This window comes from Oncorhynchus gorbuscha, linkage group LG19 (assembly GCF_021184085.1).
Source record: "Oncorhynchus gorbuscha isolate QuinsamMale2020 ecotype Even-year linkage group LG19, OgorEven_v1.0, whole genome shotgun sequence".
NCBI classification, from domain to species: Eukaryota; Metazoa; Chordata; class Actinopteri; order Salmoniformes; family Salmonidae; genus Oncorhynchus; species Oncorhynchus gorbuscha.
The window spans coordinates 33,523,327-33,549,130 of record NC_060191.1 but is presented as its reverse complement, the minus strand read 5'-3'; the positions used below and the strand labels follow the sequence as shown (position 1 = coordinate 33,549,130).

General features: G+C 44.7%; 1 protein-coding gene across 1 annotated transcript in view; it reads right to left on the bottom strand.

Annotated features, from left to right (window-relative positions):
• Positions 1–23,576, bottom strand: part of LOC124005958 (E3 ubiquitin-protein ligase CBL-like) — a 31,869-nt gene extending 8,293 nt beyond the window's left edge. Inside the window, 5 exon segments of the mRNA XM_046315605.1 lie at positions 1,082–1,203; positions 4,277–4,433; positions 5,018–5,164; positions 14,487–14,734; positions 22,740–23,576. Coding sequence (XP_046171561.1) covers positions 1,082–1,203; positions 4,277–4,433; positions 5,018–5,164; positions 14,487–14,734; positions 22,740–22,883 — 818 coding nt within the window. The 5' untranslated portion in view covers positions 22,884–23,576.
• Between the last annotated feature and the right edge of the window lie 2,228 nt (positions 23,577–25,804).

Sequence of the window (25,804 nt, the reverse complement as noted above, 5' to 3'; positions counted from 1 at the left end):
ACTATATGCAATTCAATTTATAAGCGTATACAGCATACGCACGCACACACAGGCACAGCTTACAATGCTGTACACGCTCACCATGCTTGGAAACGTTTACACATCACAGGATCCTCAAGCATTATTAATATGAATACACCATCCACACATAGTAAAGTAACGCTTATTCAGTCAAATCATTTTGAAAGAGTCACCAATTTTGTCATCTAGGAGTGGGAGGTTGAACGAAGGCTCGATACTTGCCGCGTTGCGTCACACACTTGTCCTCTGTTGGAGCGAGCACTGACATCCGCCCAGTCTCTACAATAGACCTATTGATGCTAGGTACCATGCTGTTCCATGTGCCACAGGGGGGGGCACGTGAGACTAGGGGTGAGGGGTGGACTGGCACCTTCTGGTGTCATTGTGCAAGTGTGTGTTCGACAGCCAAGCTGGCGGTGCTCGCCAGAGTGTGTTAGGTCGAGTTTGTTAGTGTGTGTGTGTGTAAGCTCATGACAGGCAGACTGTAAGAAAGCAGTGCAGTCTAAGTAGCTGTTTTTGGAGTGTGCGAGTACGTGACAGCACGGGCAAGTCTCAAGTCAGTGACCATCACATATGTTGTAGGGACAAAAGTAAAGGTGAATATGTAAAGTCATGGTTATAATGAGAGAGTAACTTGAATGAAAGTGTATAATTAAGCAATAAGGCACGAGGGGATGTGGTAAATGGCCAATAAACCAGGGCTAAGGGCTGTTCTTATGAACAATACCACAACCACCCCCCCCCCAGGCGCCTTTACTGCTATTATAAACAGGTCACCAACATAACTAGAGAAGTAAAAAATAAATGGTTTGTCATACCCGTGGTATACGGTCTGATATACCACAGATGTCAGCCAAACTTGCATTCGGGGCTTGAACCACCCAGTTTATAATAAAACATCATCCTTCTCTCTCATTGTGTTTCTGCATCGACAATAGAGGAGAAAGTGTATCTGGCTGAGGTGTGTGCGCACGCGCGTCAGGGTGCATACGGTGTGTCTGCCTGTGTGTGTGCCCGTGTGTGTGTGTGCATGTGTGTGTATGCAGACTCTCTCACTGACCTGCCAGGCTTGTGGATGAACTTCTGCAGCCGGGCCTTGACCTCATCGTAGGTGAGGAAGGCCATGTAGCCCGGGTGAGTCACCGCCAGGCTGTTCCAGTTCCTCAGCAGAGACGACCAAGGCTGCATACACCCACGCAGCACAGAGCAGAAGGTGAGTCACGTCGCCACAGAGTGGTACAACACAGCGGCACAACACAGTGGTACACCGTGGCGAGTAATGCAACAACTCATGGCTGACTCTTAAAAGCTCCCTTTACTTTCTCCAGAGATGCAACCTTATCTTCATGTCAGATCTGCCCCCGGGGAATGGTAATGTGGTAACGACAGTGAGAAGCTACGAATGTACTGTACTAAGAGTCAATCACCCTGCGCTGCAATACGACTGCCTGTGTGACTCAAATTAGAGAGTGTTCAGAGCACCTTAACACACCATCAGGAACTATTTTTCAGCCGTCTGGTCTTAAAATGTATGTTCGGAGACAACAGAAAAGAGGAAATAAGAGTTAGGCCAGTGTTCGTGCAAGTTCTACTGCTAGCAGATGGAAGTTAACGCACTATGACAAACTCGTTTCAAATTGACTTAGCAATTAGACGAGCATGCGTAGAGGTGCGAACGGGGATCCACACCAGTGAGTTTGTGAGGTCTCTTGACAAGTCAAAAACCGTGAAAGAAAGCGTGAAGTGAACTCGTGCTGATGGTTTAGTGGCAAATGAAGTGGAAACAAAGTGACCAAAGACCGAGCCTTGTACAATACAGTCAACCAATGGGTTATGCATGTATGGGTGACCCAACAGACCGCAACAATGCCATCCTGTCACTTCCTCTTCTCAAAGACGCATTCTCAGATGTCATTTTTTACTGTAAAATGTGGAAGTATTTTAATTAAGACACTTCTCTTAGCCCACGCCCAATGAACACAACACTAGGACACGACCCTTGAATCGGCTAGGCTACATCACCCTATTCCATATAGTGCACTACTTTTAACCAGACCAGTCTTGTGTGTTACTAACTGGAAATGATGCTTCCATCCAATTCTACCCTACTGCAGTTTATCCACTATCGCTCTATCATACAGGTTCATTCACATGCTGATGAGAAGCACGACCTTGATGTGCAGGGGGCTTCAAAAGAACACGAGCGCTCTCGGCAAACACGCCGCGGCTATTTCGAGGGCGCGTCCAAAACCCAAATAAAGGGCATGTATTCAGCTGTTCGGCACGACTCGCAGACAGCCAGCCACCTAGGTTGCACTGTATCCAATCCACTCACTATCACACAAGCCAGGGAGCTAGCTGGGGCCGAAAGAAAATACAAAATAAAATGTTGAAGAAAAAAATGAGACTGAAGAACACTTCCCCCTCGGGGAACAAATACTAGTCGTGTCTTAGAAACAACAAAAGAAACAGGTGACTAAAAAGGGGAAAATGTATACAAACCTTCGCTTTGAGGTATTGAAATTGGCATGTAAGTGGCGTGGGTCATATTCATTAGGCACCAAATGGAAGAAAATGGATTGAAACAAGGGGCAACTACTTGCACTTGTCCAATTGGGACAATTACTTACGGGGGGACATTGGTTGTTGGTCTTTTAGCATTTAGGCCACTGCACACAGGGACAGCAGCACTAAACATGACGTGTGTGAAATTCATCTCCGGTGAACGTACATTAGTCCAAGACCAGGCTTAATCTGTGTCTGGGAAACAGCCACTAGAACTTTTTCCAATGCAACTGGATTAGTGATGCGTCACTAGTGGATCAGAATTGCAAACATGTCAATAATGCAGTCATATTTCCTAAGGACTAGTCAGATCCCGAGGTCCTTTGTGACAGGACGGGTACGTTTTAGTACAGTTTGTTCCTCACAGCTGACTAGCAGTGAAAGAATGGCCCAGTAAGCTCTCTCTGTGCTCTGTACGGTGGCCACTTAAAAACTTGAATTAGCCCCAAAAAAGCCACTCCTCTCCGAGGCACTTAACAATTTCATCCAGTCCCGACTCCCTGTAAAGCAGCGATTCTCAACTGGTAGGTCCAAGGTTTTGAATGGGTCATGAGTGGTTTTACTTTTATTTATTTTTATACAGCAGTCTGAATTTAAATGACTAAAACCAGTTATAAAATGTTTAGAAATAATGAACGTATATTTTTTTGTAATCATTTATCCTCAACTACTTTTCTTCAATCATAGTATTTTCAATATATAGTTATTTATTTAGCAGATTTGGTTGATTTTGAAGTCTCAAACCAGAATATGGGTTATTGACAATAGAAAAAGGTGGGATTGTTGTTCCGTTGCCATATAATTAGCACATTTACTGTCAATATAGGATTGAACCGTTTTCCAGACCTAAAATAAAATCGCAATGCGAATATTAGATCGCGACTAAGACAACCTGGTTCAATTTGGCTCCTGAAGCAAAACCAGTTGAGATCCACTGCTGTAAAGTGGGTTCTTTAAGTATTGGAGACTGCATTATGCCAACAACAAGAGCCAGCAAGAGGCCTCAATTCAGCCTAGAGACACACAACGCAGCCACTATAAAACACTGGCCCTCTCTCTCAGCAGGCAGGGATGCAGGCAACAGCCACCCGATACCTCATAGCAGAGAAACACACATGGCCACAATAAGTATTGCTTTGCCAAACTCATGTGTAGGTAGAAAGTGCGGCTATGGTAAGAGACTATTGCCTACAGTGATAGCCATTGTTTGGTCCATTACCCCCAGCTTTTAAACCGTAGATAGGAGTTAGTGATGGTATGGAGGACTATTCTATGGGAGCTACTGTAATATCTAACAAGATTACTGCACTGTCGGAACTAGAAGCACAAGCATTTTCGCTACACTTGCATTAATATCGGCTAACAATGTGAATGTGACCAATAAAATGTGATATCCACAACACAAATACATTGTCTGACTCTTTTCTCAACTCATCTCTCAAGAGAAATTGTGAGTGTAGTACAAGGGGGGCTGTGAGTGTGTGTGTGTGTGTGTGTGTGTGAGTGTGAGTGTGAGTGTGAGTGTGAGTGTGAGTGTGTGTGTGTGAGTGTGTTACCTAGAATTTGAGTGTGTGTCTGCGTGCATCTAGGCATGAGAGTGTGTGTATATCCATGCACTTGTGCTCGTGTTTTTGTGTGTCCATGCGCATGTACGTGTGTGTTTGCACGTGCGTGTGAGTATAGGCCCAACCTGGAAAAGCCTGGTGAAGATGTCAAACTCGAAGACGGAGATGTAGTCGTTGCAGGCGAGGTCGATGGTGGACTTGAGGGCCATGGCTTCCAGGCCCGAGCTGATGGGGTGGAACTCGTGCAGTGCCTGCCGGAACACCTTCCAAGGCACTATCGTCCTTAAAACATGGGACAAGTTTACTATACTATACCCATTGAGTTGAACAAGCAACGTTGATGCAGCGTATTAAACCTTCCCTGTTATTGCACTTACGGTGTCTGATCCCACTTCTGATTCTACCCTGAATATGGACATTCCAAACATGTTATTCGCTACAGCGCAACAATAGTGTTTAGAGCAGGGGTCAGCTGCAACATTAAGCCACGGGACAATTTTGACATTTTTAAGGAGACATTTTTGGTCAGGCCATATGAAATCTTGTGGGCTTAATTTGGCCAGTCGCTTTTCCTGGTTCTGGGTGTTTATGGTGACTGACAAAAATGTGACTAATAAAGAGTTTGGTTTAGGAGGAAACCAACAAAAAAAAATGGTAAAAAAAAAAAAAAAGAGTCAACTACTTTCTATCGGTTTACCTAGACTACCTCATGTAGCTTGAAACATCAAAGCAATTTCTTTCTTCCAATTTCCATCGTGTGGTGCATAAATATATCCAATCTTACCACTTAAATGTAAATACTTTCACTATGACTGGCTAGCCTGCTGTAAATGTCAACTTTTTGTAGAGGGCAGAGGTGGACTCACTTGTCCCCAAATGATCTTCTCCAGAACTCGGCGGCGTCAGCCTTGGTGATCCTGAAGTTATCCCCCTGGAAAAGGCCGTTGGGGAAGATGGCTTTGAGCTCAGCCAGCATGTGACTGAAGATCAGCGACAACTTGGTCAGGTTCCGTCTACAGAAGAGGAACAGAGGGAGAGAGTATTATACAACTTGACGATGGATGGTTCCTCACCCTGAAAATAGTCTTATGGGCCAAGACAAACTAATCCATGGTGCGATTCCCTAAAACAGCCACTACACATTTCAGCCACCGATAACTAATATGTCATGTTAACATGGCTTTGTAATTTCCACACCACAACATAGAGGCCAGGGGCTGAACTCCATGGTGGAAGCTGTGAGTGAGTGAGTGAGTGAGTGAGTGAGTGAGTGAGTGAGTGAGTGAGTGAGTGAGTGAGTGAGTGAGAAAGGGACTAGACCTCCATCACATTACACACGCTAGCCTGGGTGTGCAGGTTGGGGTTCGACGGTAGAAGGGAGGGGTTGGAGGCCATAACATGCCTGACACACTTTTCCGATTCCAGAGGCCCCTGGGCAGATGAGCAACGAGGCAAGAGGCAGGCGGGTGAACGCAGTGGCGGCAGGGGGGACGAAGTGGCAAAGAAAGCACAGAATAACACAGTGAGGGATTGTGCGAGGCTCTTGGGGAGGGGTGGGGCTGGGATAATTGACATGCAAAAGAGAGCGCAAGAGTGTGGCGGCAGAGTCTCTCCCACTCTCCAATGCCAGCACAGAGGAAGGGTGGGGAAGGCCGTGTAAGGGGACAGAGGAGAGGACAGAGCCTTATGATGAGCTCGAAAAAGACAGTGAGCATACAGACACCTTGCCAAATTGTGTGAGCGTGTGTGTGTGAGCGCGTGTGTGTGTGTGTGTGTGAGCACGTGTGTGTGTGTGTGAGCGCGTGTGGGGGGATGTTTTGACACTCAACTGCCAAGACGAGAAGAAAAAGAAATGCAGCCTCTTTTTTTGCGAATGGCTTTGAGTGAGGCGTGGCATTCTGCAGCAGTAGAAGACCATCTGCCCCGCTAGAAATCAGTCCGGTTTCCCCTCGTCTCCTTGACACGACCCTTGCAAAACTAAGCCCGTCTGACAATTACATTGTCTAACCTCTCCTTCACACTTTCCAGTTTAAATGTCAAATTCAACCAATGTGCTTAATTTAATCACAATTTATTTTCTGCTGGAGAAGTATGCCAATTATAAGTGCCCACATTTCTAGAAGGGGACATCCTGAGGTTGACATTACTGACCCTAGCTAACCAAGTGGGCAGTGACGGCAAACAGAAAGCGTATATTTGATTCACCTTTACACGCACGCACACTGTTTGTGTCAGGGTAGTCTTGCGTTGCCATACCGCTAAAATCACACCACTGTCACACCTCCCTTAGAGGTCGCGCAAAAAATATTTGAATGGCCTGCTGGCTCCCAGTGGCAAGATTTTGATTGGTTGCTACATTTCAAGAACCCTCCCCCCACATGCTGTTGTTGCTACGTGTTATGTTCATCACCGTTTTCAGACCAGGAAGGACACATTTTGCAGAGTTGCTCCGCATGCTAGTTAGCCTTGTGTGTGAGAGAGACTAGTGTGTATGTGTCTAGTCACAATTAAGGGTCACAGTCTACAAGACAGCGAGTTAAACTGCCAATCCCGAGAGTGATGTTGTAGCTTATGAGTTTACAATGCGCCTGCACTGACAGACACGTTGTCTGTTGTATGTGTGTCCTCATATCTCTGACTAGGGTAGAACTTGGTGCTACAACACTTGCTCTGTATTTCTGTGCGCGGCTGGGCATGGCTCCAATGCTACAAGGCTAAGTCAAGAGAGGCAGGGAGCCTTTAAACCTTTAAAACGCATCTCCTGTATGTTGTTTGATACAGAGACAAGCCTAGTGGACAGTGGAGACGACACACTGCTTAGCTATTCCTATCCTATCAGAGGGCAAAGTGGCGCTATTAACACATTGTTTAGGCTTATCATATCTCAGATCCCAACAAGTGCATATAGACTTGTCCTCTACTCTACTCCTCTGTCTGTATGCGTCATCTGCTTTAACTCAAAACCAGTCTTCACAGATACAACAATAGCACCGAACGAAAGTTAGTTAGAAAAGTCCAAAAGACTATGCCAAAAAAAACAACACAAACCCATTCATTATTTATGGCCAGTCCTTTTCGTCTGAAAAACCCAAGGACATCGTTAGCCAGAGAGAAGAGAGGAGAAAAAGGAGAGGAGAGAAAGAAAAAGAAAAGGAGGGAGAGAAAGAGAGTGTTTGAGTAAATGCAACCTCAGTGCGTGGGCGGCTGTGTGTTTTTTTAACCCCGGCGCGGCACTTCTTTTTCTTGCGTCCCAAATGACACCCTTTACCCTATATAGTGCACTACTTCTGACCAGCGCCAATGGAGCTCTGGCTAAAAGTAGTGCACTCTATAGGCAATATGGTGCCATTTGGGATGCATTCATTTTCTTATTCTGCACGAGCTACAGTAGTTAACCCGCAGATACATATACCCCCTCCAATTCACCATAGCCTCGACAACAGAGCATAGATCTCTGCTGTTACCATGGCTATGGGCCAAGCTATCCCTGGATACGGAGCTCGTGGTGACCCCCTCCTCCTATAAGGGCCTGACCTTTGACCAGCAGCTGGCTGCTAGCTTCCCATTTCCAATTTTCCGAGATAGAAGGCTAGAAAGTTAAAGCGACGGCCAACTTGAAGCCAATTACTGGCGAACGGACGGTCTGGGGGACTAAATCACAGTGGCTGGTGGCACTACACATTAGGCCTACATGACAATCGGGGAGAGAGGGATTGACATGCTGTAAGCCTGGTGGTAGGCCTACTCTCAATGCAATACAATGTAGCAGTCGGGCTGTCTGTGTCTGTCTGTGAACTAGGACCTTCAACACCCACCGTGCAGCAGCAACACAATCACACCACAGTAGTCCTAGACACTTCTACAGAGAAAAACATCGCAACCACACTGGGTTCCCCTTTCATCACATTATACATTTAACTCTCCGGAACTGGCTGCTCACCGGATCTCTGTCAGGAAACAGCAGTGACAGCAGACTTACGCACACAAACAAGTGTGCTTGAGTGCACGCACGCAGAGACACATACTTTGACTGACACATCCTGACGCACCAACGCAAAACATAGAGGCTCACTTTTTCTTATTTTTCTATTAACCGTTTAATTCCTTTAATATCATCCACCCTGATAAAGACTGAGAGACACGAGTCGCCGCCTAAAAACGCTCCACTCGAAAAGTGCTATTCCGTGCTAACAGTGTTAGAGAAAGCGACCGATGCATAATCTTACCATTTCCTGTCTAAATAGCCTTACGTCGCCTATTTGCTGTGTCCCCGGGTCAAATAAGGAACGGTTTAAAGCCTAATGTTCCTCATAACCCAGTAGGAGAACTATACAGTCTATATTATTTTGAAACTGGCAGCAGCAGTATGCCATAAATAAACGATGCAGTGTTGCTTCCGGGTGTGCATACGTGCATGTGTGTGTGTGTGTGTGTGTGTGGGTGCGTGCGTGATCGGGCTAGGGGTGATGTGCAGGCCAGTGTAACTCAACCTGAAACGGAGCCCAGGAAGCATTAAGTGCATTTCCATTCACAGCAGCGCTAACAGTTTGGCCTGCATGTGGCATGATGGGTAAAATGCCCATCAGTCGAGGGCATTTCACAAAGCCAAATTAAGTCAGAGTAGATAACTGGCATGGTCCCTAATGGCCTAATGTGAATAAAAAGTTTGTATCCAAAATGGCACCCTGTTCACTGCATAGCACACTTCTTTGACCAGGGCCCATAGGGCTCTAGTCAAAAGTAGTGCACTAAATAGGGAATAGGGTGCCATTTCAGGCGCAACGCAACATTCATCTATTTTGGACTGCTCGACTAAAAAACAAAAATCTCGGCCGACCGTCAGCCTATCGAAAAAACAATAAACCAGTCGACTAAATTGGGTCAGCCCTACCTGTATGGCAATATGTTGAGAAGTTAACTATAAAGGATATGCGAACATTGCGAGGTGGAATTGAGATACAGTAATGTTAGTAGACTACCGGTGCAACGCTTAACAATCTGAAGGGACCGAGACCAAAACCATTGCTGGCAGCTGTATTGTGAATTCACATTGAATTGTAGGATTTTTTTCTTATTGTTCTTATGGACAAATGTTTTTTTATTTTTTTATGTAATGCTGTTAAAACATTAAGAAATGTTTTCCATTTCTCACATCCAACCACAAATTGTCTGTCTGATCTGACAGAACTCATCAAGAAATAGCCCAAAATTCTCAGACAGAACAGTATTGGAGTTACATATTAGTAACTGCTGGTACATGAAGTGGCAAAGAATGTCAAATTCAGCAGCGGCAGGGAGCCTAGTGGTTAGAGAGTCGGACCAGTAACCGAAAGGTTGCAAGATCAAATCCCTGAGCTGACAAGGTAAAAATCTGTCGTTCTGTAGGCAGTTATAACCCACTGTTCCTAGGCAGTCATTGTAAATAAGAATTTGTTCTTAACTGACTTGCCTAGTTAAAAGGTTAAATACAAATAAGCAGACTCAGAGTGATGCTACAGTATGCAAAATGCAGGCTCTCTCACATTCTCTGCATGTGCCCTAAAAATGTACACATCCTTTGGAATGATTTCGTTATCTGGCAGTGCATTTCCCTATTGCTGAAATTGATCCGTTTGCACAGACCTTTGCCAGCAAATAAGATGGGAGAGATAGTCAAAGCCAATAGCCTGCTACTGAGTGAGGAACTATCGTCTTGGGTAGTCTATAGAAAATGGGAAGTCATATCCACGGGGCAGGCTCAGGGCTTTGAGGGACTAATTTAGCAACTGGCGCATGCCCTCTGCAAATAGAGGGATGTTGTGGTACTAATGCTGGTAGGGACATGCTGGCAGGGACATGAACTTGGCATGATACCACAGAGTTCCGGCAGCACAGATAGGAGGCAGAGAAGCCCCCTTTCATAGCAGCTACATACGACAACTGTTTTGTCAACATTCGAAAAGCTAACAAAATGAAACCATTTGCAATAGTTTTGTCTGCTTATTTAGAGAAGAGACTGAATGTGGCATTAGAAGAGATAGACACAACAAAAGGGGTTGTGTGGGCCACTGAGGCACTATCAGGGACGTGCAGACTAGCTTGAGACTGCCAGGTGCAAGAAGATATGGGAGGCTTCCTCTGTCTGCAGAGAGAAAGGAGGGCACAGACAGCGAGTGTCTGCAGTAGTGAGGGAGATGAAGTAGGAGGCCCATGGCCAACCATGCAGATCCTTCTCCCAACATCACTGGGGTCCCACCATCTGCAATACCCTCAGCTGTAGCCGCGGAGGCTGCAGCAGGCTGTACAGGGGCTGCATGAATATAGACGGGAGTACTTGCTTTTAATGTTGATCTGAAAACATAAATCCAACAAGGCCAGGATCATGGGCATGTGGTGGAGTGACAGGAGGAGGAGAGAGCAGCCACGCTAAAAAGGAAAGCCGCACTCCTGTTCTGGTTTCCTGCCCCGTGGATATGAAAACGGGGCTTGGAGTAGAAGAACAGCCTTGTCTCACGCTTCGGACTGCAGATGGATTACCCCTTCCGCCCCGGGACCATTCTCCTGTTGTCCTCATCCCAAATGGCACCCCATTCCCTACATAGGCCCTGGTTAAAAGTAGTGCACTATAATTGGGAATAGGGTTCCATTTGGGAACCAGCCCTCCTCTCCCCCCCAGGATATATTAACTAGCAGCAGTCAGGACGGAGCGCTGGTCAGGGGCTTAGCCAAGGAAGCCAGATCAAACGGCAAAGCTCAGGGAGGTCTGAGCAATATCCGGATATAGGGGAGGTTGGAAGGGCCTATTTCTGCACACATTGATCAACTCCATACTCATACTGGACTTTGTGGTTATAAACAGGCTAGCATTTGCTGTGCTCCTTCTCCCTGTTGCGCACCCTCCCCCCCTCTCTGAGCGGCGTAGAAATGGCACTAGGTGGCCTGTGAGAAACAGGAAAAGGAAGCTCGCAGTCTACCGGGAAGAAACTGTGTGGCGAGCACAGTGCGTGACAGTGTCACTGTTAATCATTAGTTCCCTTCTAGCAGCCCACAGCCCACAGCCAACACTTCACCCCCTCACACACAGCAGTGTTGCAGCTAGACTCCCATGTCAGGCCACCACCGCACAAAAAGCACAACTAAAATTAGCAAAAGGCTTTCATTCTACGGTGGTTGTGGTAATCATCCAGCAATTGTCAGAACGCTGAACGCAAATATCACTCTCCTCAGAACTATGGGGGCTGTGTGTCATTATGTCTGCGTGCAAGACGAGCAAAAAATATTTGTGCCGGATGCCAAAATGAAAATAAAGTGAAGAGCAAATTTCGCGGCGGTAGTATTGTGGAGAAGTCTGCAGGGCATCTCGGCACCACATCCACCCACTAGCGCTCTCTGTACTGCAACGGTCTGAGAAGAAACAACCGTGTCGGATGACCACGTAATCGTCATATCATTCATAGCTAGCATCCATCATTTTTCACTAAAATGGTGCTCCGCCTTTATCAACAACCAGAGGAAAGGGAATAGCTAAAATTTTGTCCATACAGGAGACTACTTAAGTCGAGGCTGAAGCTAACACTGTATCAAACTGTTCTAACCATCTCCAGCCTATCCAGGAGGAACGAGTGGTAACTTAGGGCTCTACAGTGCGACCATTTTACTTGCATCTGCGCCTAAATATTTAGCCATGCGACCTGGAATGTTAATTTGGGAGCACAAGCTTTAATATGTCAAACATTTTTCATAGTGCTCCTAAAATTCTGTGTGTCTGCCTACATCCCTGCAAGCCCCACCTCTCCCATCTCCTCATTGGTTTTTAGGAGCATATACCCACATGGGTGATTGATTGTAAGACGAACTGAGGTCCACACTCCAGTCCAGTTGGTGGTGGTAATGCACCTTAAAAAGTTGGTTGCCAACTGCCATAATAAGCCCAAAGGAGAAGCCTTAACTAGAAACAACAGTTTACCCTTTTATCTGTGGATTAATTGTCGAAGTAGAGGACCTTACTCATTTCAAGTAAAAATAAAAACCCAATGTTTATATCCCAGGACAATTAGCTAGCAACAGCAAGCTAGCTAGCTAAAATGGCTATGATGGTTTCATGCTTTTTGACCTGTCCCCAAATGAATATAGTTGATTTAGAGTTTGTTTGGTTATTTCAACCTCTGTGTCCTGATCGCGTCTGGTGTGGGTGGACAAAAATCAACATGCGCGCACCCGGTTTAGTCAGCATGTAAGGCACACCGTGCTAAGAACCCTGGTATGGGAGGAGTGTCACACAGCTAAGGCCGTTTGCGGCTGGTAACACACTAACCACGCTACTGGGCTAAAGCCCTCCTCTAGGCACAATAGTGCTCTTTGTCTCTGGTCCCTGTGTGTGTGTGTGTGTGTGTGTGTGTGTGTGTGTGTGTGTGTGTGTGTGTGTGTGTGTGTGTGTGTGTGTGTGTGTGTGTGTGTGTGTGTGTGTGTGTGTGTGTGTGTGTGTGTGTGTGTGTGTGTGTGTGTGTGTGTGTGTGTGTGTGTGTGTGTGTGTGTGTGTGTGGGGGGCTTCATCGGTTACTACCAGCTCCGGCTCTAGAACCCACTCGCTCTGTAATAAAGTGATGATGAAAATGTATTTCACAAAGGAGTGGTTAAGACCGTTCAAATGGGTCCGTTACTTAATGCTAATTCAATTAGGGGGGAAGACAGAAGAGGAATGTGAGCTGAGCCTCCTCCTCTCCCTTAGTGTCAGCACAAGGAGACTCATTGTCCAAAAAAACAGAAGCCATGCAAAACTCCAGGCAGAGAGTCATCGCTACTCTGATTTGTTGCATTAAAAGAAGGAAATTAACCACAGTTTTCATTAAAAAAAACTGTTTTGAGTACATTGGAGATGAGCGCAGGCGCCCAACTTGTGTCAGTTAATTAAAGGAGAAAATATTTGGCCACATCCTGCCATTGATACTTGACACTTAACTCGAGCCATCATATTCATGCTCCCACTGCGTGTAACCGGTTGACCCTGGGAGAGGCTTGGAGTGTGTCCAGCAATAAGTTAGGAATGTGCAAATCAAGCTTCATTGTCATTTTTAACTGTATAACCTGGGGCCATAGTTATCAAGCGTCGGAGTAGGAATTACATGGGGTGCCGTTGGCAAAGTAGAATAGACCATTTTTACAGCCTATTCCTCCAAAAGATTTAAGCCAAATCCTGCATTTCTGACGGGATTTATAGAATGTCGTCAACATTAACATGCTTGTTCAACTTTGCTAAAGGCACTGCATACAATTCCCTTCTCTGAGATAATTGAATAATTTGGCCCCTGAGCTTCAAATTGAAGGGAAAATATGATATTGGTCATGTCAAAAGACGGTATTGGTCACATCCAAAACGGTGTTTGTTAAATTGATACAATTTAAGGCCAAGTGGCAAACAATAATGCAGGCATGAGGGATAGGTGTGTGAACATGCGGGTCTGTTCAGATAAGACGTAGTCATTGTTTGTGTGTGTCTGAAAGTTGATCTTATGTGTACATTTGTACTGTGTATGGAGCGATATTTTTTGTTTTTGATGTTATTCAAAAAGCTACGGTGTTAAGACTACATTTTGTATTTTTGCCATTTCTTTAGCTTCTTTACAACCCTCATGTCTGTGGGAGACTAACGGCAAAGCCTGTGAACACAGAGACAGACAGAACACAGGCAAATAGATCAGCGTCACCCTACACCACAAATGTTCACTTGTACAAACCACAGCACCCTTCTCTTTGGCTGTTACTCAGTACAAGACTACATTGCTCCACTTTAAGGAGGCGCAGAAACGTACCCACCGATGAGATCTAACCCGACACCTGCCTGCTAAGACAGGGAGGGGTTCAGCACACACACAAAAATACCCCCCCCACTTCACTTCAGATGTAGGAGAAAGAAATTGAGCCTTTTCATGCTATTGTGCCGTCCCAAACCGTACTGGCTCAGATCGTTGCTTTTCAACGTGTTCCTTCAAATCACAGTTCCTGGACTTATGGTGGATGTGTAACCAAGGCCAGCACCGTACAGCTCGGCTTAGCTCTGGGCTAACAAAAAGGGTTAATATTCTGGTAGTGAATGAACTAAGCGTGATCTAACACAGGTCAGAGTGCGACCTCACAGGAGCATTTAAGGAGGAGGATAAGACGGCTCAATGCACGCGCTCGTGGTACAAAAACAAAGGCACTTATCTTGATGTCTTGGGGAAAAAAATGAAACGTTTAAAAAAAAATTATCAGGAAATGGCAATTGTGAGACCAATAAGTATTTTAGGAAAAGTACCTGCATTTCGTCAACAATGAGTTCAATTTCCACCTCAATCTCCAACAATGTCATCATCTCACCTGGGCTGAGAGTTCTCCTCATACATGCGCTCCTTGCCCTCCTTGAACAGGCTGATGGTCTGCTTGGTCTTCTTGGTCAGGTTCTCCATGAAGACGCGGAAATACTCGTTGTCGCCTAGCGTCTCCATCTTGCCCTCGTAGCGGGACAGGATGGTGCGGAGGTGCTGGTAGGTGTCTGGCAGCAGGTCCAGGATGTAAGGTGGGCTGTTCTTCAGTGCCAGCTTGGGGTTCTGGCACAGTCGCACCACCTGGATGGAGGGAGAGGATAGGACACATAGGGGAGATGATGAATCAGCTTACTGAAACACATGAGAAGTCAGCAACGGTGGTGGAAGAGACTTAGTAGTATGCGAATACATACCAGGGTTGGGATCCATTGCTTTTTAATACAATTCGGGAAGTAAATAAAAATCCTATTTCTTGAATTGAAAAGTTGCACATTGTATTCTATGAAGATGTTTTTAATTCAGGAAGTGAATTGATCACAACCCTGACAAGTACCCAAACATTAACTGAACAAACTAACGTCTGTGCACGCTTGAGTGTTTAGCCTACATACACAACGGTCAGTGAAAAGGGGACCATCGATATCACTAAAACAAAAACTACCGCTGAACACCATTTGATAAATACATCGGTATGATAGTGTGATGACGTCGATTATATTGATCGTAACACTTTTCACCTAAACGTAAAATACTCTAGCTCTCTCTGACAAGTAATCACTTGCGCATCACTTGAGTCTCGCCAGAGCGTCAAGTCCAGTAAGGACTAGGGACTACAGGGAAGTGAGAGAGTGAGAAAAGCCACTTGGAGGAGAAGTGGCAGAGCGAGTGAAAGTGCCTGGGAGAGCGTGTGAGAGAGCAGTGCTGAGATAGAAAACCCTGAGAGTCACTAAGTGAGTCTATTTTAAGGCCTTCAACACAGTGAAGAGAATGAAATAGTCATCTCAGGATTAAAGCTTGCTGTTGGTCTGGTAATAGACGACACACACACACACACACACACACACACACACACACACACAGTCCCTCTCCAATACACAAAGGGAAGGGCTCTGTTTTCTTATGAATCGGCAATATTTCTATAGGCTATGCACTTGCAGGAGAAAGAGTGATGGCTGCTAATAAAAAGAGGATCCCATCAGACTTCTATAGGCTAGACCTACTATATTTATTTCTCTACTTTCCTAATATAAGCATTGCTTATATTTACAACAGGAGTATAGCCTACCTGGCTGGCATGAAAATAAACCACAGTGGAAAGCATCCTGCATTCGCTATTTAAGTGCATAAATGACAACCTCTTCCTCAATGTGAGCAAGACAAAGGAGCTGATTGTGGACTACAGGAAGAGGCGGGCCAAACAGGCCCCCATTAACATCAACGGGGCTGTAATGGGGCAGGTCAAGAGTTATGTTCCTTGGTCTCCACGTCACCAACGAACTATCATGGTCCAAACACACCAAGAGCCGTGAAGAGGGAACGACAACACCTTTTCCCCCTCAGGAGACAAAAGGTTTGGCATGTATCCCCAGATCCTCAAAGAGTTCTGCAGCTGTACCACCGAGAGCATCCTGACCGTTTGCATCACCGCCTGGTATGGCACCTGCTGCGTTAGGGCCCAGTACACCACCGGGGTCAAACTTCCTGCCATCCAGGACCTATATAATAATCGGTGTCAGAGGAAAGCCCATTAAATTGTCAGGGACTCCAGTCACCCAAGTCATAGACTGTTCTCTCTGCTACCGCACGGCAAGCAGTACCGGAGCGTTATTTATTTATTACTTACATTAGTTCATTTGGTAAATATTTTAACTCTTCTTGAACTGCACTGTTGGCTTGTCAGTAAGCATTTCACGGTAAGGTCTGCACTTGTATTCAGCGCATGTGACAAATAAAAGTTTGATTTGATATGGATTTATTTTCCACAGCCCGTTTTGATGCAGGTGTATGATAATGGTCCATTTTAAATCAAAACAAAATGTCACATATATTAATTTGTTTCTGTAAAGTCACGATTAAATTAAGAATAGTCTGATGGGTGACAATATTAGCCAGTCTCCAGACCTCAACCCAATAGAAAATCTTTGGAGGGAGCTGAAAGTCCGTATTGCCCAGCGACAGCCCCGAATCCTGAAGGATCTGTTTGGAGGAGTGGGCCAAAATCCCCGCTGCAGTGTGTGCAAACCTGGTCAAGAACTACAGGATACGTATGATCTCTGTAATTGCAAACAAAGGTTTCTGTACCAAATATTAAGTTCTGCTTTTCTGATGTATCAAATACTTATGTTATGCAATAAAATGCAAATTAATTACTTTTTAAAAAATCATACAATGTGATTTTCTGGATTTTTTTTTTTTCAGACCTTTACATGCTTTGTAAGTAGGAAAACCTGCAAAATCGGTAGTGTATCAAATACTTGTTCTCCCCACTTTATATAAGCAGTGAGTGAGTTTCAAGTTTGGGGAAGCTCACCTTTTTGCCATAAAAATTTACCTTTATAAATTATAATAAAATCATTGCATGCATAATTGCGGTCACTTTTGATAATGGTGTTTTCCCGCTAACGGAACATTTGCGCTTATAGCCTACTACCATGTGTGCATTGCTGCGCTTATAGCCTACTACCATGTGTGCATTGCTGCGCTTATAGCCTACTACCATGTGTGCATTGCTGCGCTTATAATGTGATGAAATAGATAAATAGTTTAACAACATCGCATGCATAACAAAGTTTGATGCAAGTGGTTGTATTAATTTTCGATCCATCGTATCCCACAACTGTCCCGGACTAGGTTTGGAATATTTAATTCCTCGCACAGAATAAGTCGCCTTTGGCACTATGGGGGATAGTAGATTGGCATAGGCTAGTGCTTTTGCTGTTCGTTAGGCCTACTAATCTTGTTGGCTGATGAAAAGTAAATGTGGACACTTCTAATATCTTCAATATGCACCTCGGAATTAGATAAGGACGCGCGCAATTGCGTCCCCGAAGTGTCGGCCTTCACTTATTGCCTGTGAGAAAGACCCCGATCGCGTGACGGAGAGGTGTGAGTGAGAGACGCTTTGGATAACACAGCACACTCAGGGAGAAGGGAACGACGCAGCACTCTGGGCCGCAGAAGGCATGGATTTTTTTAGGGTGCATTACGGCCACAAAGGGGATGCCGCCGTGAAATTTGAGGCATTATCAAGTGCTTGTCAAATTGTGAATGAGTGATGTAGTGTGTACAGCCTGCGCAAAAAAAAACAAAGCATTCCTTTCAAGCAACTTTTTATAGCCCAATGTTTGTAGAACAACTAAAGTTACATAACTCTAAATTAAGCATATAGGAATAATTATTTCTTTGTTAACCGCTCAACAAAGAACAGCTGCACGTGCGCACTCCCTCAAATGATTGAGAAAATGTTTGTTTTATTCGGCTTTGTTCAATTGTGTTCTTCATACTATAAAATAATGCCACAGAATTAAAAAAAAATCTTGTCTGTTAAGTGAACTAGTGTAGCCCACAGCCATTCGGCATAGCCACATCAGGACATGACCATTTTCTTCATATCATGGTTCTTTAGACCGGTTTAAAATAAATGGATTGATTGTGACAGTGAAGGCTATATTAAATGGATTTGTTAGACTTTTTAAAATGACTTGTAGACTGTGTTCGGAAGCCAGGAGATGCTAAATGTGTTTACCTTAATTAACGGTCAATTACCGTGAGACCGACCGTTATTTGCTTGACAATCACCACCTGACGAAATGTTGTGACCTCCACAGCCCGAGCGGAGTCACAACCATAAACACATAATCAATATACAACATAAACATGCATGCCACAGCATTCTGTGATGAATGAATAACTTGACCAAAGTAAAACAAGGAAGAGGGCCTATTTTCCAGAAATTAACCAATCATCTACTTTGTCAGCTTCTTCTTTGTGTCCAGTATAAACGCCCCATCTAAAACAGAGTGTTATCTGTTGTCTACCTTAGACTTACTGGCTACATTCATATTCAACTTGCACTCAGACAAGTCACGCTCCTCGTGCATTATAAAGAGATACAGGAGCAAACTGTCATGTAATAAAATAAAGAAACGTGACTGTCGTCTCAATTCTGCACTTGAACCTATTCCGTCTATTGAACTCAGTCATCATAAACACCACCCAAATTCACAATTTGATGCTGAATTGGCCAACCTTCAAATGAACCCACCATGTCTTGAGTGGCCTAGTCACAGAGCAGGGCTGGTTGCATCTGCTTAGTGAGCTCCAGGCTGATCTTATCAGTGGAATAGCATGGGGATCAAAAGACAACACACAGAGAGAATAGGAGAGAGGAGAGAGAGCAGGAGGGGGTGAGAGATACAGAGCAAGATAGTGACAGAAAGAGACAGAAACAGAGACCTGCTTTGGCAAATGTTTCCCATGCCAATAAAGCCCCTCAAATTGAAATTGAGAGGGGGAGAGAGAGACAAACACCAGAGAGACAGACAGAAACAGAGAGAGAGACAGATGCCTGGGCCCTGACAGTAAATCTCAGTAAGCCATCAAAAGGAACATAAAATTCAACAAACCAATTAGGATCTGTCTAAATATTCTTGACTCAGTTATAGAACTATTGTTGTGAGATCCCGCCCTGTGCAACTGGGTACTGGACTTCCTGACTGGCCGCCCCCAGGTGGTGAGGGCAGGCAACAACATCTCCACCCCACTGATCCTCAACACTGGGGCCCCACAAGGGTGCGTTCTGAGCCCTCTCCTGTACTCCCTGTTCACCCACGACTGCGTGGCCATGCACGCCTCCAACTCAATCATCAAGTTTGCGGACGACACAACAGTGGTAGGCTTGATTACCAACAACGACGAGACGGCCTACAGGGAGGAGGTGAGGGCCCTCGGAGTGTGGTGTCAGGAAAATAACCTCACACTCAAACGTCAACAAAACTAAGGAGATGATTGTGGACTTCAGGAAACAGCAGAGGGAACAACCCCTATCCACATCGATGGAACAGTAGTGGAGAGGGTAGTAAGTTTTAAGTTCCTCGGCATACACATCACAGACAAACTGAATTGGTCCACCCACACAGACAACATCGTGAAGAAGGCGCAGCAGCGCCTCTTCAACCCTTGAGGCTGAAGAAATTGACTCAACTCCAGCCACTTTAATAATGGGAATTGATGGGAAATGTAAAATATATCACTAGCCACTTTAAACAATGCTACCTAATATAATGTTTACATACCCTACATTATTCATCTCATATGTATTCGTATATACTGTACTCTATATCATCTACTGCATCTTTATGTAATACATGTATCACTAGCCACTTTAACTATGCCACTTTGTTTACATACTCATCTCATATGCCTATGCCGCTCTGTACCATCACCCATTCATATATCTTTATGTACATATTATTTATCCCCTTACACTTGTGTCTATAAGGTAGTAGTTTTGGAATTGTTAGCTAGATTACTTGTTGGTTATTGCTGCATTGTCGGAACTAGAAGCACAAGCATTTCGCTACACTCGCATTAACATCTGCTAACCATGTGTATGTGACAAATAAAATTTGATTTGATTTGTACAATTTAAAACTCCTAATAATGCATGCAGAGTAGAATTAGGCCGATACCCGCTAATCAAAATCCAGAAAAGAGCCGTTAAATTCTACAACCACCTAAAAAGAAGCGATTCCATAACAAAGCCATCACCTAGAGAGAGATTAACCTGGAGAAGAGTCCCCTAGGCAAGTTGGTCCTGGGGCTGTGTTCACAAACAGACCCCAGAGTCCCAGGACAGCAACTCAACCCAACCAAATCATGAGAAAACAAAAAAATATATAAATTGGCCAATTAATCTGTATCGGCATTTTTTGGTCCTCCAATAAATCGGTATCGGCGGTGAAAAATCACAATCGGTCGACCTCTATTAGAGACACACATTTCCCTCTCAGATTACACAGACATACAAAGAATTAGAAAACAAAAATCCCATTGTCATAAAACTCTCATATCTATTGGGTGAAATACCACATGGTGTCATCACAGCAGAACAGACTACAGGAGGCGCACAGTACTACATGCCATCTACATGTGTTCAGTGTAGCCAACTGACTGAGGTCAGTCAGAGGGGGTCACAATAAACCCTGATGTGCTTCCAACCCAAGTGCACGAGTCCTGTCAGAGAGCAGATAAGCCTGTAGCCAAGGAAGGGAAGTCCTAGAGTTATCAGTTGGCTAAACGTGCACACACACACGCAAACACATCCAGTCTTGGTGGCCTGGACTAAACCAAAAGATTGCCGCTGAGCTGTTCCGCATTCCCTTCCTCCGCTCTCTCGCTAACCTCAGGATCGGAGGCTGGGACAGAACCCCCCCCCCCCCCCCCCATACCACTGTGCTCTAGATCACGGGTGCGTCCCCCTACGGGCCCTGGTCAAAAGTAGTGCAATATATATGGAATAGGATGCAATTCGGGACGTAACCCATGACTGCAGGTCCCTGTTACGATAAAACCACTAAAACATTGACTAGGGACCCAATCAACACGGGAAAAGCAGTAAGCCTGTAATAACTCTCTACACCAATTCTATACATACACTTTAACTGCTTAACATTGAAGTTCTTAGGCAGATCTATTACAAACATGGACTGTTGTCCGAGTTGTCCTCATGATATCTGAATGGGCAGATAGGCTAACTTGTGCATGGGGCAAAACCGTATGAAGAAAAAGCTGTATTAAAATGGTTAAACCTGATGCAGATGGGTCAGTGTAATGATTATTAATCCGTTATGAAAGAGGGGAAGGACAAATGCTATGAACAATACTTGATAGGATACCAGTTGCAGTAGGAGCAAACAAAGTCTCCACAAGTGTAATTTGTAAAGTTGTATCCAAGCCTCGAAGCATTCTGCTAAAGTCAGCATACCATAGAACACATATCGCAGGTTCTACAGTGGTTTTCCTTTCAACAACCCTCCATCGTGGACAAAGTCTTCTATTTCTAAAGGTCTTGTGGACACACACACACTTCCTCAACTTCGCCTCAGACAGACTAGACTTTGTGTGTGCCATTGATTGGGAAGCCAAGGTCACTTTCTGAAACAGAAAAGGAGAACTGACATTGCAGTGTCACTTCACTTTTTCTGTTTGTGTTAAGCGACCTCTTCTCCCATACATCATTTTTAACCTTTACTTAACGGAGACAATGCAGATGTGCTTGTCTGGTGGAGAGCAATGCAAACTGGCCAACATGTGCCACTATAACAATCCTCAGGGGCTTGGGTTCTTACAGATAAGAGAAAAGAGTGACAAATGTGTACACTACTCATAGAGAAACAAACACAAAAAGGCTTTCTTGTCCTCTGAATCACTGCGATAATTCCATGTGAATCGCACAGGAAACTAGGGGTCAGCCAGCTACAATTTCCAAGAAATTATGTTGTGAATTGCGCCTCTTGTGAAGTAAATGGAGCTAATTCTTTATGATGATCACATGTATTAATTTCCATGCTGCACAATACTCTGGACTTCATGAGTCACTGCTAGAGTAAGTGTTGGGAGTCGAGCAGTTAGATTGTTGCCACATTGTTTGAAAGTTATTGTGTTTGACATCTGATCTTACAATCACTGGTCATTAAAATTACATTCAGCCAGCTAGCTAAATCCCAAATGGTGAATAACATTTTACAACCTTATTGCACACCTTTGTCAACGGAACGGATCTTCTGTTCTGAAAGGTAAAATGTAGCTCTGTGGCTATGGTCAAAGCCCAAGCCTAACTTTGCTTACTTAGCTAGCTACTGTTTTCAAGACCCTAATCTGGTATGATGATTGAGTCACCACCACCATGCAAGCGATATTTATTTTCTTGGTCAATGTTGCTAGCTAATGTTAATTGGCTAGCTAGCTGCCTAGGTAGCTGGCTAACATAGATCGCAATCCAGCCACCACCAGCATCAAACTAACTAGCGCTAGCCATATAGGTAGTTCTAACTAACTTCAACTGGCTACATCTTCTGCAGATGAATACAATACATTACATATAATTAACTAGCTCATTTACCACTTTCTCTACCAGTCGGTGTAGCCTAGCTGGTCGGTGTAGCTACCCCTAGCTAACTAGCTAGCTAGTACTGTAGCTGTCTAGTCAGCGAGCTGGCTAATTAGCCATCTATGCTAGCTTCCTGAGCCACTGATCATCAGCCGGATAGCTAGATGGATAGTTATATGACTGCTAGTCACCCACCTTGTCCATTAGTTTCCAGCATTTCTCCACCGTCTTTTTGTCCACGGCCCCTGGTTGGTGATTGGAATGGAGGTGGTGATGGGGCTGAAACGCGTCCTTCATCATCCCGATCAGTCCTCCGCCTTTCTTCAGATTTCCTGCCATATTAGGGTCCACTAGGGTCGGCCAGAGCGACAGTCAAGGCTGGGGGACCGCCCTCCTTCCCCAGTCAGACTAAGCAAAAACCGGGCACCCCCCGGGGAAGACAGCGCCCGAATTGGATTCGAGCGAGGGTCCGTCGGGGGGGTTGGGGGGAGAAGGGAGTTCTATCGAAACAAGGCTCCCATTAAACCCCCCACCAGTGGTTGGCTCGAGCCTCGGCGACAGTGGAGCAAGCCGCAGCCGGGTGTTCAACAAGGAAAACGACGGTTGGCAAGCAAGTCACAATGAGAAGAACGCAGATCCGCCTAGTCGACTAAAAGAAGACAACTAATATCGACTTGTCTATCAGTCTGATATCCGTGTAGATTTCGCTGTATTCTTATTGACCGACCCTGTTTCCTTTTCAGCTGCTCGCTCTTTCCGTCTTCGTTCTTCTCGGTGACGGGAAGTTGCAGGCTGGAGACAGTCAAGAGTCGCTAGCTTGATAATACGCTTACTGTAGAGGAAGCACTGACCGTGGCGCCAATAAACTAACTGAAAGGGACATTTACACAGATAGAAAATCATGAACACAATAGGAAAGGAGACGGGGTGAATAAATACACTTAGAAAAACCAACACTGCCAGCAGTTTCCCCCTCTGTGTGAGCAGCCCTTGCTCTTCCTGTTCATCCCCTTCCGTTCGCTGAACCTCTCCCTGCCCTCGTCCCCCGCCTTGCACAAATGTTGCCCCCCCAACACCTCCTCCAACAACGCCCTCTTCATGCGCGACCTCGAGATGAAAATACAGGCACGCGCGTCTGTTTGCATGCTCAAGAGCATCATCAATTACGGTCGGAAATTATTTTAATTTGGCGGTGTAAATTAAGACACATTATTTTAGCACGTCTTTTTTTAGTGTGGTAAATTCCTAACAACAACTGAGGCACCATTCACCTATGCCCGCTCCTGTGGCATGAACATTATACTTAATGTTGCAGCCTACATAGATGGGTGCTCCATGATAAGTGTGCAGTTGGCACTAACACATGTAAGGCTCTATCTGTACCGTTGTCGTTTCATCAGATCTCTCTGATTATAATTCAGGTGTTATATACAGGCAGAGGCTTCAGTTCCGCCGATGGTAACCGCCCATCCCACCCCCCTGGAAGCCTCTTCCCCAGAGCTAATTATAGGTATCACCCGTGCACGTCTGTCCTCTACATTATGCACACATTTTTGTGGTAACCGTCCCTTCTCACCGTCAATCGGGAATGATAAATTCTTCAAGTTTTACCGGTGAAACAGCATCTGCATGCTAAGCATTTGATATCAGATTTTATTCCCATATGGGAGTATGAATTTAGATCTTCTTGAGTTATGTACAGTGTTGTTTAGAATTATGTAAAGTGAGCGAGGGTTAGAGCAGATGGTGTTAACAAACTGTAGCATAGGCCTATCTGTGTTTTGTTTCAAACAATGCACATGTTTTGCCTATAGAGCCCCACAATGGAGGTGACATATTAGGCATAAATCATAGGGAAATGCTTCTAATAATCTTTCCACCATTCATTTTTCCCATAGGGGATTTTTAGAAACACTTAAAATAAGGGCTGTGTTTTGTGTAGGCTTACCCTGGTGTGACATTCTGATTACCATGTAAATGTCTCTCGGACAAGGCGACTTTTATCAATATATTTGTCTCTATTTACGCTCATTATCGAAAATTCTAATAATAAAAATGCTAACGTAATGATAATTGTCTGTTCAAACAGCTAACACCCAGCTCAGACACCCATACATACCCTACAAGACATTCAACCAGGGGTCTCTTTGCTGTCCCCAAGTCCAGAACAGAGGCTGGGAAATGCACAGTACTCCATAGAGCCTTAACCACATGGAACTCTCGTTCACATCGGGTAACTCAAGCTAGGAGTAAAATCGGATTTAAAAAACAGATAAAACACCACACGACACAACACTGTGACTGTGAAGACACACACACACCCTCACGGCCGGTCTTGCTTTTCTGCTGCCCTAGGCGAGAGTAAAAAAAGCTGTCCCCAAAACTACAATAGTCCCAGTAAGCAATATGACGTTGAAAATATGTATTTTCCAGATATTGAAGTTAGGTTAAATTTAGGTTCTGAATGAAAGGTGAAAAGACATATTTTCTGTACATTTAAAATATTTTCCAGGACTTGAAAACAACTCTTTTCCAGATATTGAAAAATAACTTTTTCCCAGACTTTGAAATCAGGTTAATTTTAGGTTCTGAATGAAAGTTGAAAACACTTATTTTCCGAATGTTGAAAATATGTATTTTCCTGATTTTTAAATCAGGCTCATTTTTGGTTCTGAATCAAAGTTGAAAATACGTAATTAATAGAAGTATATGTTTGGACCAATTCTTGTCCAGACCACACCAAATCTGAACCAAACATAGACGTCTATGATTGGTTCAAATTTTGTCCGGACCAAACCAAAAACCAATGTCCGTGGATGTGGAAATCAAGGCAGGTCCGGACTGCACCAAACAAATATGTCCAAAAGGCATTGGCATTGGTTCGCGCTTACGGACAAGCCAAATATTTTGAGCCCCTGCCTTTGTCTAAGTGGGCACTGTTTATCACAGGGCAGGGATCACAGGCATCAGCTCTCACCTAAAAATCCCATATCAAATACAGTTCTATTTGTCACATGTGCCATTTGATTAATTGTTCAGCAGTCTTATGGCTTGGGGGTAGAAACTGTTAAGGAGGCTTTTGGACCTAGACTTGGCGCTCCGGTACAGCTTGCCGTATGGGAGCATTGAGAACAGTCTATGACTTGGGTGATTGGAGACTTTTTTTGGGGCCTTCCTCTGACATTGCCTATTATATAGGCCCTGGATGGCAGGAAGCTTGGCCCCAGTGATGTACTGGGCTGTATGCACTACCATTTGTA